Source organism: Anolis sagrei, chromosome 1 (genome assembly GCF_037176765.1).
Source record: "Anolis sagrei isolate rAnoSag1 chromosome 1, rAnoSag1.mat, whole genome shotgun sequence".
NCBI classification, from domain to species: domain Eukaryota; kingdom Metazoa; phylum Chordata; class Lepidosauria; order Squamata; family Dactyloidae; genus Anolis; species Anolis sagrei.
This window is the reverse complement of record NC_090021.1, coordinates 189,917,973-189,934,758: the sequence shown is the minus strand read 5'-3', so window position 1 is coordinate 189,934,758 and position 16,786 is coordinate 189,917,973. Positions and strand designations below refer to the sequence as shown.

At 37.9% G+C, this 16,786-nt stretch overlaps 1 protein-coding gene across 1 annotated transcript in view; it reads left to right on the top strand.

Moving 5' to 3' along the window:
- Positions 1-16,134, top strand: part of LOC132767826 (uncharacterized) — a 112,829-nt gene extending 96,695 nt beyond the window's left edge. The window contains exons 19-20 of the mRNA XM_067471298.1: positions 11,188-11,388; positions 15,198-16,134. Of these exons, the coding sequence (XP_067327399.1) occupies positions 11,188-11,380 (193 nt within the window). The 3' untranslated portion in view covers positions 11,381-11,388; positions 15,198-16,134. The remainder of the gene's footprint in view (positions 1-11,187; positions 11,389-15,197) is intronic.
- The last annotated feature ends 652 nt before the right edge of the window (positions 16,135-16,786 follow it).

The window sequence follows — 16,786 nt, the reverse complement described above, 5'->3', positions numbered from 1 at the left end:
CATGTGTAATAAAGCCCTAAAAAAAACTACTTTCCAACAATTCAGAACAAAACCAAACTTCTCTAGGAGACAAAGGGGATTTTGCAATATATTCTGCTCCCTACTCCAAAGCTCTTTTAGGCTTGGGCAGTGTTTCAGAAAGCTGGAAGTAACTTGCACTCACATCTTGTTTTTGAGTAAGGCTTCCCCTGATGGGAGTTGAATTCAGAAGTAAATGCCCAGTGCAGCAGTATGTATCGAGTGTTTGATTATTTCCTCTCTTTATGATAACAACCATGTTTCTTTAATTGTAAGATGCCGTTGATTGTAAGACGCACCCTAAATTCAGTACCATCACCAAAACTACATAAAATACAGCTATGATGCTAAGGCACTCCCAATTTTTAGAGATGTTTATATGGGAAAACAGTACATTTTAGAATTTAAGAAATACAGTACCTTTCACAGTGCATCCTGGAAAAAAATGTGGGCACAGATTAACTTTATCTGCTGGATTACATTAGAATTCATATGAAGTATGAAAATATATCGCCAAGCTTGGTCAGCATAAATGTGTTCATCTACTTCGATGAGGGGTAAGCTGCATTTCGTTTTAAATTGTGATACCAGTCACCTAGAGTCCCATAATGGGAGAAAGATGCAATACAAATAAATAAGTAAATATCTTTGTCTAATACAATTGAGTAGTGTTAGGATATACATATACAAAATTTGTTTTTTTAAATATTATTTTCTTTTGGATTACAGCCTCTTTGAAGAAATGGCAACAGAACTGGTGAATGCAGAGATGTTATCAGTAATATGGAAAGACAATTCAGTTCTTCAGCTTCTGGGCTCTTCTGTAAGGACATCCAATATTTGGAATTTCTATAAATAAGTGTTGAGTCTTGCCTCCCTCTCTCCCTCCCTCCCCCCCTCTCTCTCACACACACACTCACACACACACATACACACACTATATACTCACTAATCAAAAACCCTCTGGGGAGATGGGGTGGGATACAAATGATGATAATTGTGATTATTATTATTTATATTATTATCTAGTAGTCTATGTGTGTTTGGTTGTTTCTATTGAAACTCCCCCATTGTAATAATCAATAAGTAACTGGCCTATTGGACTCTCATGAAGCTGAATGAACTGTCAAAATGCCAAGGAAAAAAGGATAAAAAACCTCTCCAAAATGCCCAAAAATCCAGTTCTGATTGTCAAAAATTGCTTTTGTATATTTTCAGCTGTAACTGCAACCTATTTAAAAAGTAAATTTCCTCTCCTTTTACAGTTAGAAGAATTGTCTGAATGGTCTACCAAAACAGCCTTGATATGAGGCACACTTTGCCCATCTCTCTTTAGAATGAAAAAATAATGCTCTCGTCATCCTTAATAACCCATTTTCCTCTTCCCTTCTCTTCCTTTCTCTGGATAACTTTAATAGCTAAAGATTTTGGATCATGAGTTTATCCATAGGTGGTTGCTTCCATTTGTAAAACGTTATGGGTTGAGGGTTGTTGTTTGCGGTTTGTTTGCTGGAAAAGCAGCATAAAATCTTTTAACAAAAATGGAATGTGTTGTCGAAGTAGCTAAGCCTCAAAACTGCAAGGCTATTCAATGCTAATCAAGGTGGCCAATTGCAACATTCACACTTGCCTCAAACAGACAAGAGTTCTTTCTCCCGCCCTGGACATTATTCCACAGATATATAAACCTCACTTGCCTAGTTTCCAACAGACCTTACAACCTCTGAGGATGCTTGCCACAGATGTGGGTGAAACATCAGGAGAAAATGCTTCTGGAACATGGCCATACAGCCCAGAAAATTCTCAGCAACCAAAAAATGGAGTGCTTATGCAGAATTAGACATTGTAAATGGGAACAGATGTCTGAAAGTTCCCTAAACTACAGACCAAAATCATCATTAGAACAAATAGCAGTCTTTTGGAGATCAGGATTGGATAATGGGACACACAATAAACACAAATTTAATGTGAATCAGTGATACCCCTCTGTAAAAGCACAGTCTCTCTTTCCCTGTATTGGCAAGGAGAGGGAAGCAATAATTCTCTTGGATCACTTGTTTTATGGACTCATCAGACATATAACTAGACTGAACCAACTTTTATTCTTTTCTCTAGCATTCTTAATTTGTCCTTTTGCTTGTTTGCTTTTGTTACTTCTGCCTTGAGTCCTCATGTTGGAAGAAGCTATAATTTTAAACACTAGAGAAATAAACCACTTTGAAAACATTTAAGATGCCTAGAAACTCTGATACATGCTAGAGATGGGAAGATATCTAAGCACCTGCACAGTTGATTGGACGGCACACAGGATTTCAGCAGAGTCTTGACTCTAGTTCCCTTTCTTTTTCAAGGAGCCCCTGGTTCCTCCTCGTCTCGAAACAGATGCTGAGCTTCCTTCAATCAAAAGGAAAGCTCCTCCTGACTCTCCTGTGCGGGAAAGGCTTCTCATAATATTTGACCCTCGCCCCTTACCTCCAGATATCTTGGACAATGTATTAAGGTGAGTGTCAGAAATATTAAAAATTAACTAGGTATTTTTAATTACAAAAATGTGAGTCAAGCACAAGGGTTAAATGGATGCAAGGACTCAGCAAAAGTTGCAGTTCTATATAAACTTCGTACATCTCAATGTTAGTTGCCCTCAATATGAGAGAAGCCTCGGTATGAAAAGGCTCTCGTGTTAGTTTGTCTCAGTATGAGAATGGCTCAGTGTTAGTAGGCCTCAGTGTGTGAGAGACCTGGTGTGAGAAGACCTGGTATGAGAGGCTTCGGTGAGAGAAACCCCAGTGTGAAGGTGCTGTGTATAAAAAGCTACTGTGTGAAGCTCTTGTGTAAATTTAGTATAAGAAGAGGCTCAGTGAGAGTGAAGCTGTTTATCTGCATGAGAAAGAAGTCCAGCATAGAAATAAAGAAGGAAGTATAAAGAAATTTATACTGACAAAGTTTTGGACTTCCGGTAGCGGCAACATGGCAGGCGCCACGGAAAGCTGAAGCTCCGCAGCCCAATGCTTCCCCTTTACCGCAAAAATCCCTTGGTCGAGCGGGTTTTCTCCCAGCTCCCCCCAGCCCGGCAGCGAGAAGCGGGTGGGCGTTAGAAACTCGTCCGGAGGAGCAGGTTTTAACAAACAACAACTTGCTCCACAAGCCGGACGGGTTGTGCAGGGAGCGGTAAGGTTACCTGGCCAAAAGCCGGGAACAGCCCAACAGCCGCTATTTTAAAAAGGAGAAGAAACAGACACAAGAATTAAGAATGAAGAAAAATGGGAATCCAGAATGGTAAAAGGCTACAAGCTGTCTCTATTCTTTCTTGGATTTATTAGACTATTATCAGACTACCTATTGGACTACTTTTTGGACGTACTGTTTAATGAAATACCGAATATTACCGAATATTAAATAATATTGAATAAAAAATAGTGAATATTGAATAATGAACAATGAATACTGAAAAATATTGAAGAACTATATTTCCATATTGGAGTGTGCTTGAGCGAACTCGAGCCTACTCGAGCTTACTCGAGCGTATTTGAGTGTATCTGAGTGTATTTGAGTGTATTTGAGTGTATATGGATCCAACCAAAGTGGCTACAGTTAAAGGACTATACAAGAAACAAAATATCCGATTATATCCAGTAAACCTTGAATGGACTAGACAGAACTAAAACCCGGAGAGACGGTAGAAAATGAACTCACTACGAAACTAGAAAATTAAGATACTAAGATACTAAGAGTATTAAGAATTCCAGGGGGAATTTGTGGAGACGTAAGGACTTCTCAAAGACTTCTCGAGTGGGAAGAGCTCAAGGAGTCATTAGTACCTCTACTACATTAGCAGTAAAAACTAATTAACTACTCACCGGATCAACTAACTACAGAACGACTAACTATCCAACTCAGCTGGCACCACAGTAACCAGACAACTTAATAATCGCAAACATCTGGGAACGTCGGAGAGGACTTCCCCACGGAGGAAGAGGAGGAGACAACGAGGCGGAGAACGAGGACAGGCTCGGCTATGACGAAAACACAGGAACTCCCAGAATATATGAGTATACTTTCTATTCCCCCATTCTTTGTTCTTTCCCTCCCATTGCTGACCCCCTTGCTAGTTTGAACTATTGAACTATTGAAGCCACCGGGGCGAGAGCCACGGAGGCGGACAAACAGAGATCAAGGGGACCAAAGAGAAGGGGAAGCATAGGAATGATCTAGCGATTCAAACAATAGCCGAAACGGCGACGAGAGAGACGGGAAAGCGGGAGAACCACAGCGATATCCCTCCACACCGTCAGGGCAAATAACTCCTATCCACCCCACCCCTCCCCCCCCCCCCGCGGGCCCACCCTTTACCGGCCCCAATACTTACCAGGGGAAGAACCAGTTTGAAACAGGGGCGAGGCGGGAAGGAGCGGAGGTTGCACAGGACGGACGGGACACATCGCGCTTCCGCGGACAACCGCTTCACGGCAAAGAGCTCCTGACGGATAAGAGCCAGAACGCGACTTCACTAGGAAACCCGCAAGACCAGAGGATTTGAAAAAAAAAAAGGGCTAACAGAACAACAAGCAACTATAAAGAGCTACAAGGAAACAAAACGGAAGAGCAGGAAAGCTTAAGAGACTGGTGATTCTTCTTGGGGACTGAGTTAAAGTTTAAAGATTAAGGAGTGATTTGCGGGGGGAATAGGGAGCGCGGGGAAAGATCTAGAAGGGGGACGAGCAAAGATAAGGGAGTGACCGAAAATAAACACATAAAAACACAATTACCTTACAAGATTAAACAAAGATAAATTATATAATTGCTCAGGAAGTAAAGCAAACAACATAAGAGACAAACAACTCGAAGGGGGGGGGGGGAAGAATAAAATAATAACAACAAATAAAAGAGAAATAAATAAATAAATAAAACAAAGAATATAAATACAAAATAAATAGGGGGGGGGGGGAAATACAAATAAATAAAAACAAACAATACTAATAAAACCATAATAAACAAATAAAGACTAATAACAAAATAGAAAGATACACCCGCCCAGAGAATAAATACGACATTACTAGCACAACCCCTCAAAATGGAGAAAAAAGGAGAAAAAACCAATAAGAAGAACTCCCTTACTGAAGAGATAGGGGCAAAAGATATCTTGAAAGAAATCTGGAAGCTCCAAGCGGAAGTTCAAAATCAAAAGGAACTACTAAAGGGAGAAATGAACGAAATGAAAAAGGAAATGAAAGAAGAACTAAAGACATTAATAAAAGAAGAAATGAAAAATATGGGAGAAGACATTGAGAAACTTAAACAGGATAACAAGGACCTACTAAGACTAAATAGAGAAATGAGAACGGAACAAGGGATTATGAAAAAGAAAATAGATAGTCTGGAAGGAAGGGTAACCTCAACTGAACTGCAACAGGAACTTCTAGAAGCCAAGGAGAAGGAACATCAACTGAGATTTAGAAACATAAAGGAAGAAGAAGAAGAAAACATCAAAGAAACCATTACTGAGATCATAGCAAACATTACAAAGAAATCGAGATCAATACTAGAAATGAACCTGGATAGAGTATTCAGAATACAAACACAATATGCTAAAAAATTCAAAACCCCCAGAGACGTTATAGTCTGCTGCACTAAAAAATCATTGAGGGATGAAATACTGAGGGAACACACTAAGGAACCAATACTGTACAAAGGGAATAAAATAGCGATATTAAAGGAAATACCCCCCTAAGCCCTGGAAAAGAGAAGAAAATACTATTTTTTAACAGACGAACTAAAAAAGAGACATATAAAATTCAAATGGGAACGGAGGGAGGGTATAATGGTGACATGGAGAGAAACCAAACACTGGCTTACTTCAGAAGCTAAGGCAAGAGCATTTTGGGAAAAATTAACCAAAGCAGATGAAAATAAAGAGGAAGAAAGGAACAGGGAGAAGGAAAAGAGCAAGACACCGCAACTAAAAATGCCAGAAATGAAAGGAGAACTAATAAAACCAGCAGACGAGAGCGAGGAAGATGAATATGAAAACAAGAGGAAGAGAGCCAGAGAAAAATCACCCAAAGAATACCCACCCCAACCACTTGAAGCAAGGAAAGACAAAGATATAGAGGATATAAATTTAAATAAGAATAATGATGGATTGTAAAATTAAAGTGTATAGTAACAATGTCAATGGCCTCAATTTACCTAATAAAAGAGAGCAAATTTTTCACCAACTAAAAAAAGGAAACTATGGTATCATTTCATTACAAGAAACACATATCACAAAAAAACACTGCGACCTTTTAGAGCAAATAAAAACTGGGTAAGATCTTCTACACTGCAGGCCACCAGAAAAGAAATGGAATTGTAATGTATATAAATGAAAAATTGCCTTCAAAGCTCCTATTCAAAGATCAGGAGGGGAGAATCCTCGGTGTAAATATAGAAATAGAAGGCAGAGATATTCTAATATGTTCCATATACGCCCCAAACACATCTAAAGATAATTTCATTAATAAACTAAAAAGATACATAGAGGAACAGGAATATAAGGACTTACTTGTACTAGGAGACTTCAGCGGGGTGTTAGATCCATTATATGATAAGTCTTCCAACAAGCCATCAAGAAACTTAAAAAAATCAGGAGCCCTACCCAAAAAATTTAAAAACCTATTAAACGACCTAGAATTAAAGGACATATGGAGATACCAACATGAAGGTGAAAGGGACTTCACCTTCTTTTCCCACAGACATAAAACCTGGACTTGTATTGATATGGCTTGGGGAACTAAAACAATACTACCTAACATATTGAAAAGCAAAATATTATCAATGATAAATTCTGACCACTCTCCGATAGAATTAACAATAAACATGTACCAGAAGGGAAACAACACATTCATCTGGAGACTGAGGGATGACCTCATAAAAGATCCTATCCAGATAGAGAAAACAAATCTTACAATAAAGGAATATTTTGAATTTAATTTGGACAAGGGAACGCCCATAGATATAGAATGGGATGCTAAGAAGGCCTGCCTAAGAGGACACTTCCTTGAAATCGGTACCAGAATGAAAAAGTTTAAAAAGGAGAAATGTGATAAACTTCTCAAGGAAATAGCTAAATATGAGAGATTAGCTAAGGAAGATCCAAGTAACAAAAAAACCCTACACCAACTAGAACTTCTAAAAAAACAGATGAACACTTTACAATTAGATGAGATAGAAAAGAAACTCAATTTTGCCAAACAACATCATTTTGAAAACGCTAATAAGATCGGAAAGTGGCTAATGAGAAGAATAAATATTAAAAAACAAAAAAGACAGATAACAAAAATAGAGGAGAACGGCAAAAGTTACTTCCAAACCAAGGACATCATGGAACAGTTTGTAAAATACTACAGAGAACTATATAAAGACGAGAAGGTTCCAGAAGAAAAAATATCGTTATATCTAGGTAAACAAGATATACAACGTATAACAGAAGAACAGAGAGAAAGTTTGAATAAGACCATCACCCAAGAAGAAATTAGAACAACAATTAAAAACATGCCTTCTGATAAAGCACCAGGGCCCGACGGTTTCACCATCAAATATTACAAGGCCTTCCAGGAAACATTAACACCTTATCTGCAAAGAGTAATGAACAACATACTGGAAGAGGGCAAACTCCCCGATTCATGGAAAGTAGCCTCAATATCGCTAATACACAAAGAAAATACAGATAGCACGTCGGTCAGGAACTATAGACCCATTTCATTACTCAACGTAGACTATAAAATATTCACGGGAGTACTAGCTAACAGACTAAAGATCTTACTGAACAGCAGAATAATGGAAGACCAAGCAGGGTTCCTACCCAAACGCCAACTAAGAGATAATATCAGAACAGTAGTAAATATCATAGACTACTGCAAAAAATCAAAACAGAAAGAAGTGGGTCTAATGTTTCTCGACGCAGAAAAGGCTTTCGACCGGGTTAACTGGAATTTTATAAGAGCATTACTAAGAGAGATGGACATCGGTCACCAGTTTACAAAAGCGATAGGGGCAATATACAACGAACAGACTGCAAAAATAGTGGTTAATGGTCATCAATCAGCAGATATCCCTATAAAGAAAGGGACTAGACAGGGATGCCCGCTGTCGCCTTTGATTTTCATATTAACCCTGGAAATATTACTAAACAACATAAGAAAGGACAAGGAATTACCAGGATTAAAAATAAGAGGCCACTCTTTTAAACTTCGTGCTTTCGCAGACGACATAGTGTGCTTTGTCGAAGACCCCATTAACAACACAAATAAATGGTTAACAGTAATAGAGAAATACGGGGAAGTGGCGGGGTTAAAATTAAATAGAGATAAAACCCAGATCATCGTCAAAAATATGAACAAGGAGAACCAAGAGAAGCTGCAAGAACAGACAAAAATAAAAATCAGCACAAAAGTAAAATACTTAGGGATAGTAATTACACCCAACAACAATCATCTCATTAAAAACAACTACGAGAAGAAATGGTCTGATATCCAAAATAAGCTGCTGAAATGGTCACAACTCAACCTATCACTACTAGGTAAGATAGCAGTAATAAAAATGAATGTTTTACCTGACATTCTTTTTGTATTCCAAGCGCTCCCAATTTTGAAAACAAAGACACTATTGAATAAATGGCAGAAAGCAATCATCAAATTTATATGGAGCAATAAGAAACACAGAATAAAAGCCATTCACCTAGTAGATGATAAAAGGAGAGGGGGACTAGCTCTCCCCGAACTACAACTGTACTACGACGCCTCAGCGTTAAGCTGGGTGAGAGACTGGGCAACACTGAAAAAAGAAAAGATCCTGGCGGTGGAAGGCTTCGACATAAATCAGGGGTGGCATGCTTACCTCTGGAGAAATAAAGATAAAAAGGAAAAACTCTTCAAAAATCACCCTATAAGAGCCGCATTAATTAATACATGGAACAAATATAAAGATAAACTCCACCAGAAAACACCAATGTGGTTCTCTCCTACTGAAGCAAACCATAAAAGAGAAATACCCAGGAATATATGGCTCCCATACAAACAATTAATAAACACCAAGGGACAAGAAACCACACTCAAATCTAGAGAAGAATTAAATCAGGCGGACCCCTCTATCTCATGGTTTCATTACCATCAGATTAAAGAAAATTTTAAGATAGATAAAATAATTGGTTTTGAAACAAAGGCATCTTTCTGGGACAACATATTAACAACAGATACAAAACTCATAAGAAAAATATATAATCAGTTACTAAAGTGGGCTACCGAAACAGAACAAATCAAGACCAACATGATATCATGGGCAAGAGACCTAGGCCATTCAGTATCACTTATCGACTGGGAAAGAATCTGGAAAAGCAAAATCAAATATACATACTCAACAGATCTAAAGGAGAGTTGGTACAAGATCTTCTATAGGTGGTATTTAACACCCGAAATCCTGGCCAAAATCAATAAGAATAAGAAAAATGAGCGCTGTTGGAAATGTGAAAGAGAAAAGGGTACATTTCTACACATGTGGTGGGAATGTAAAGGGATCAAAAAATATTGGGCACAAATTCACAAATCGATCGAAAAAAATTTAGAGATAAAATTTGAATTAAGACCAGAAATACTATTATTGGGACTCCACAACCTCAAATTAGAAAAGAATGAGGATAAAATATTTTTTTACCTGACAACAGCCGCTAGGATGGTCCTAGCCAGACAATGGAAAAATAAAGAACTACCAACACTGGAACACTGGACCCATAAAATACTGGATATAATTAATATGGATATCTTGACACAGAGAATCACTCAAAACTATAACAAACCTCAGAAAACTAATTGGAAATCAGTATTAAAATTCATACAGGAAGAGAACAAGGGAATGTATTTAATAGAGATATAACAAATACAAAACAATAACAATAATAATAAAAAAAAAAGAAAAAAAATTCTTTTATTTCTATTTTTCTATCCAAGAAAGAGATAAAAGTAAAAGAAAAAGCAAAAGGGGGTAACCACCTTAAGCAATTAAGAAGATTATCACCCAAACTATCTCCAAAGAGAATACCTAAAAGTCATACACAAAATTGAACATCTGTACTAAATACAACAGACGGGAATATCATGTGAAAGCCAAACTTAACGGGTTAAGTCAAAAATCTGTACCATACTGGATAAACCTGGAAGTTTCAACCCCCACCCTTGTCTTCCCCCGTCCCACCTTCCCCCCCCCCTTTTTTCCCTATGTGACCTCCCCTTCCCCCTTCCACTACCTTTTCCGTACCCATGATCTCCCCCCCTAACCTTCCCTCACCTCAATTCCTAATCTTGTTATTTTATATAAATGTGTTTTTGTAAAATAAAAATCAATAAAAATATTTTTTTTAAAAAAGAAAGAAATTTATTTATGTTGTGAAAACCTTGTTCTTGTAAATAGTGCAACCATATTATTTTGCTATAAAGAGAAGCCTCCTAAGGAAGATATAACATTAGTCTGTGAGTTTATTCTTTTTATCACTTTGGGCTACTGGTGTTGGGTCACAGTGCTGCTAATAAGTTGCTCTGGTGTATGTTTATGAGGAGGGCCTTTTGTTAATAAGCCCACTCGCCCAACAAGATTGACTTCAATAAAAAAAAAACCTGCTCAAAATGAATGTGGTTGGAACCTAAATGAAAAATAATTGTAGATTGTGAGGAGTTGTAGTTGTATGAGTTTGTCTGAAAGAGAAAGGAGTATGCACTGGTGGAAAATGACTACAAAAATTGACTTGGGACATTGCAGATGATGCTTTCAATTTCATGTGTTGAAATGCTTGTATGTTAGATTTTTAGAAGGGTTTTCCCACTGCCATTCCAAGTCAACTAGTGGTTGTTTATACAAGTAGAACCTGACTAGTTAAAAATAAAATAATGGTTTTGGCTTTAATCTAAAAGCAAAATTTTGGAATCCACAAATAAAACCTTAAAATTGATTTACATTAGCATAAGGTTTTGAGAGTAGTTCCACCATCCGCAGATGCACAAAACATACTTAATATATTTGGGAACCCACTCAAGTAACAATGTAATGGGAGGCTTTTTACAAGTGAGACTTCAAAAATAAAACAGCACTTCAATATTGTATGTGATTCTCTAACTATATTTGTCCTTGAATGTTTTGTTTCAGTCGATTTGGAAATTTTATAAAAGTTTACCTTATCCCTGGGGAAAACATGGGTCATGCCATGTTTGCTGACAGAGCAAGTGCTAGCGATGCCATAGCAGTGTTACAAGGGAAGACTGTAAATGGTGTGAAGTTGAAGGTGACACTATCTGATTTGCCTGCAGAGAACCCCATAAAATCCCAAAGGATGTTGTGACCAAACAGGTAAATATCTTGGCATTACATGCACTACTGCTGGTTTCTGAGCTGGCCTTTCTCTCTTCCGTTCCTTCATTGAAGCCAGAGTAAGGAGGGTTTAAGTTAATGAATTTAGCCCCCTGCCCTCATTAGAATCGTATACATGTCGAGCCTCTCCTATTAGGAAATCTGTAAGCTTCCAAAAACTTATTTTCCCCAATTAGACACCCACTTCTGCCTTCAAGGAAAGGAGCTTAGTCATACAACTAGCATCTTCTGAGTTTTTCCTCTGTAAAAATTGACAGATAAAAGAGGAGGAGAGGGAAGACTACGGTTCTTGGAGCTCTGCACACACAAAACCCCTATAAAAAGGAGATAATCCCCATTTCTCCCCCCAGATGTTGGCAAACTTCCTGCCCTTTTAGGAAGGCAGCCCATGTAGCTGGGGAGGAAGAGAAAATCCAAGGAAATTTGCCCACTTCAACAATTCCTAATCTGGAATTTGTAATGCTTATCTTAACCTGAACTAGATCCCACCATGTAGAGCACTTTGCAGTAGTCTAAACGGGAGGTCACAAGAGCATGGACCACCATGGCCACGTATCTGGGATGTTTGCTTTTTACAGGAATCATGGTCTCCCTCTTCTTCCCTCTTTATTGCTGATAGGAGCAAGGCCTTTTTGAGGAAAAACTCAGTGGGTGATGGATGTGTGACTAACCCTCTTTCCCCCCATGCATCCTACATTCACGATGTATATGCAAATACAGGTATTCCAGAATGTCAGAGAATCCAATATGTATCTGATCCCAAGCATTTCAGATAATGGAGATCCATCCTGTATAAGATTTAGAGAAGGACTTCTTTTTCTATGAAGATCTGTTGATCAATGGGAGAGGTCAACAACAGATAACATTTTATTGTAGATGGAGCCAGAATCTAAAGTTGTGATGTTTCTCAGGGGCATAAAAGTATTTCTGGGCTATTCAAGCCTTTCCTCTCTTTGCTGGCATACTTTTCCGTCTATTTCAGCTTCTCCTTGTTTTCTGCCCTCTGCATTAAAAAAGGGTGAATGTATTGAGATTTCCCATGTCTTGTTGTCATAGCAGGGATTTAATTTCTTTTTTTAAAAAAAAACCCCAATGTTTTATTTCAATGCTACTGATATTGAGAGAGTGTGTTACTTCAGCGATTCAGAGGATGACTGGTGGTTGCTCGTTCTTGTTTATCTAAGTTATATGAGAATGCACCATTAAATTTAATTTCTAATGTAGGAGCCTAGTTTGCAAGTGTATGCTTTAATCCAGGTTGAGTATCTCTTATCCAAAACACTTGCAACCAAAGTGGTTTTGATTTTTTTTTCAAAATGTTGGATGCCTGCATTTGCATATGCATACGTAATTAAATATTTTGCAGAGGAACTCAAGTCTAAATTTGACATTCATGTCTACTTCAAATACACATAGCTTGGAGGGAATTATATACACAATTTTTAAAAAGAAATTGTGAAACAAAGGATGTGTTCACCCAACCATCCGAAAGCCAGGTTGTTTTAAAACTTTCTGAGATTAAGATCCTCATGATTTTTTTTTTTTAAAAAATCTGGTCATGAAATGTATTAATAGGGGGAAAAAGAAATGGTGGGAACTAACTCACTTCCTAGCTGTATCCATATTTCTGGCCGTAGTCATAGAAACTTCTGTATTTAACTAGAAAACAAACTGAAATCTGTCTAAAATACATTAAACATGGATAAATGATGGCTCACGGGGTTGTTATAGCTGCTATGTTAGGGGCTTTCAGGAAGTGTGTGGGACTGAGCAGAAAAGAAATGAGTTGTCAAGCCAGAGCTGCCTTTGGCTCTGTAATATTTTGTTTTCATAACAGCACATGTTTGGGGAAGTCATATCACAAACAGAACTGCTAATATTAAAAATAACCAAAATTAAGTTAAAACAAATCTATCTCTCATCAAATGGATAAAGATGTATTTCTCACATATTTTTGATGATTATGACCTACAAAAGAAGGGGACTTTGTGTGTTTCCTTAGCAGGATGGGGCTGCATTCTTATTCAAACTTGCCAGTGAGACCCTTTGCAGTGTACTGTCTGCTTAATGTAGCAAAGCTGCTTTCTTTTCTCACTGCTGAAAATCTCCAGGGAATGAACATGTTCTGCCTGCTATATATTTCATATCCGTTGACCTTTATTGGAGGTGGTAATTAAAAAAAACCCACTTTGGAGAACTGTTCACATTTTAAGGATAACTAAGATGAAAGAAAATAAGAGAGATAGCATAGCCTAAAAGTGGCACTGTTTACTTAATGCTTATCTGAGCATCTAGGAGAAGAAGAAAAAAGCATTTCAGCGGCTCTGGGGTGGAAAGAAAGAACTCTGCATCCTACAGTAAAATGTTTCTGCTGAATTTTGTTAGATTTCTACTTATACTTGAGAATACTGTATGGAAATTATTGATATACTTGCCAGGACAGTCTTTCCAGTCCAGTAGAGATTGCAAAGAACCAGGGGTGGAAGGGAAAAAATGGATTAGTTCTGGTCCACAAACTATAGTGCAAGGTTAATGGAAATCTTCCTGCAACTGCCGAGGCTTGTGTTACAGTGCAGGGCACACAGTGAGCAGGGAAGGTACAAGGCTGTGGCACATGCACTTTAGTTTCAGGCAGAATTGCCTTTGTTTAAAGATAGCATATGTGTGCATTCTCTCCTAGTCAACCATTACTGCTTTAGGGAGGCAGCCCTCCCTGCCCTTCATTTTCCATGTACGTATTTGGCAGGCATCTAATATTTAGTGAGATCTGTCAGAGGTTCCAAGGAAAGGCATCATAAACTTTTCAAGTTTAGTCTCCCTAATATTTTGAAGCTGGAAAGTTCTAAATGTCAGAGCAACTCTGAGAATGGGAAGAAATGTTTGGTGAGTTTAGTTCAGATCACAAGTTCCGAACCACCAGTGGCGCAGTGGGTTAAACTCTTGTGCCAGAAGGCCTGCTAACAGATAAGTTGCCGATTCAAATCCGGGGAGTGGGGTGAGCTCCTGCCTGTCAGCCCCAGCTTCTCATGTAGGTACATGAGAAAAGCCTTCCACAGGATGGTAACACATCCAGGCGTCTCCTGGGCAACGTCCTTGCAGACGTCCAATTCTCTCACACCAGAAGCAACTTGCAGTTTCTCAAGTCCCCCCTGACACCAAAAAAACCAAAACAAAACAAAGATCACAAGTTGGGACATTCTCCATTATGAGTGTATGTGACTATTCTTGGAAATAATTTGGGTCTGGAGGTTTAGCACAGCTGATAAATCATCACCAACTACAAGATCTATCAACCAAAAGATTGCAAGTTTGAAGCCCCGGGTTGGCGTGAGCGGCCAACTGTCAGCCCTAGCTCATTGTTTACCTAAGCAATTCGAAAACAGTTTTAGCTGTGATTAGGGAAATTAGGTACCGCTAAAAAAGTGCGGGAGGTGTTTTACAACACCATAAAGAAGGAAGATCAGAGAATGCTGGGTGACCAAAAGGAAGGAGGAAGTCCTGACGGCTCTTCATCATAGAGAATGGAGCAACAGCATCCCCTGTACTCAAGCCCAACCTTCCATGGCACTTCCTTCTGTTATGTCTGTCTGTGTATTGTCTATACGAAGCGGCATTGAATGTTTGCCATGTATGTGTACCGTGATCCGCCCTGAGTTCCCTTCGAGGTGAGAAGGGCAGAATATAAATAAAGTGTTATAATGATGATGGTGGTGATGATGATGATGATGATGATTAACTTTTTAATACATGCATTTTCAGCTTCCTGACACTTTGCATTTTTTTTACAGAACAAATCTATCAGGAGCCTCAACGAATGGTCTGAAAATGTGCTTGGACTTTTGATGTGATGGATTTGCAGAGTTCTGTGACAAGCTTTTTTTAAAAATAAATATTGAGTTTTGAATTCCACTTTTGTATAAAAAATATTTTATATAATTAAAAAACTGAGTATAACATTTCTTGTAATTATTCATTCTGGACTTTAGTAAATAGATACGTCTGAAATTGGCTGTTGGCTGAAATTATGCCTCGTTAGAAAATTCTAACAAAAGAAATTAAATATCTACATTGGCCTGAATGATTATATCAATCGGTAAAGATTATTGTATGTCAGACATCTCATGATATGACATGATGCACCGGAAAAGTTTGGTAAGATGGAAAGCGATAGGAAAAGAGGAAGACCACACTACAATTAAATTGATACAATGAAGGAAACCAGAGCCCTGAGTTTGCCAGACATGAGGAGAACAGTGGATGACTGGAGCTCTTGAAGGTTGCTCATTCATTGGTTACCTACAGTTGAAACTGAATTGACAGGATGTAACAACCTAGTGATAAGGTGACCGATTTTGGTGAACCAGGGAGGCACTTTTTGCCATGTTGGGCCCCATCAGGATTGGAAATAGTCTCCAACATCAAAAATCAAAACTATGAGTGCTTGGGTATACCTTTCTAATTTAAATTAATATGGGCAGATGAAGGATTTAGGAATAATAAATATAACAAGAGTATACTATATTTCTTTGTGGTAATTATTTTTGTGTACAATCTTGTTATGTTTATACTTCTATTATACCCTATTGTGCTTTATGTTACTTTAATATCCTTTCCCGATTTGTATTTTCATAGTCCTCTATCTTTAGACACTCCTGCTCTCACATCTCATTGCTAAATCTGTGCATTCCCTTCATCATTTGCCACTGAATAAATCTTTCAAATTTATTTTCTGACTTTTGTCTTCCTTAGTTACAACCAACCAGTGACTATGTGTTGTTATAGCCAGAATCACTGAGTTGTTGTGTGTTTTCTGTACTGTATGGCCATGTTCCAGAACCATTCTTTCCTGATGTTCGCCTTCATCTATGGCAGGTATCCTCAGAGGTTATGAGGTCAGACAGTTTGCAGCAAGTGCAGAAAGCTGAGGACAAGAGGGAAAAATGGGAAGAGAAAGAACTTTTTAAAAGCAATTGAAAAACTAGGATGGCAGAGGATTAATTGGAACTATGAGGAAAATGAGCAAAGGAAAGGCAAAGCTAAGATCATCAGACGCATCAAAAGAGCAGTAACAAATGCAAATTAATCAAGGTATTTAGTGCCTGATTAAGGGTGTTTAGGGCCACATAAACATCTATGTAAACTCCTGTTAATGATAGTCAAAGCTTAGTTGGATTTTTAAAAAGTTAATAAACATAATTGGTACAGCAAACAAAATCTAATTAAAAGGCAAGTCTACTAACAAATTTGCTAAGAAATACAATACAAAATGAAAATACAATTTCCACAACCTTTACAATTACAGCTTATCTTTCTTTGTTTGTTTCAATTACTTTTACTGTTTCAATTACAAATACTACCACAATTATAAATATACATC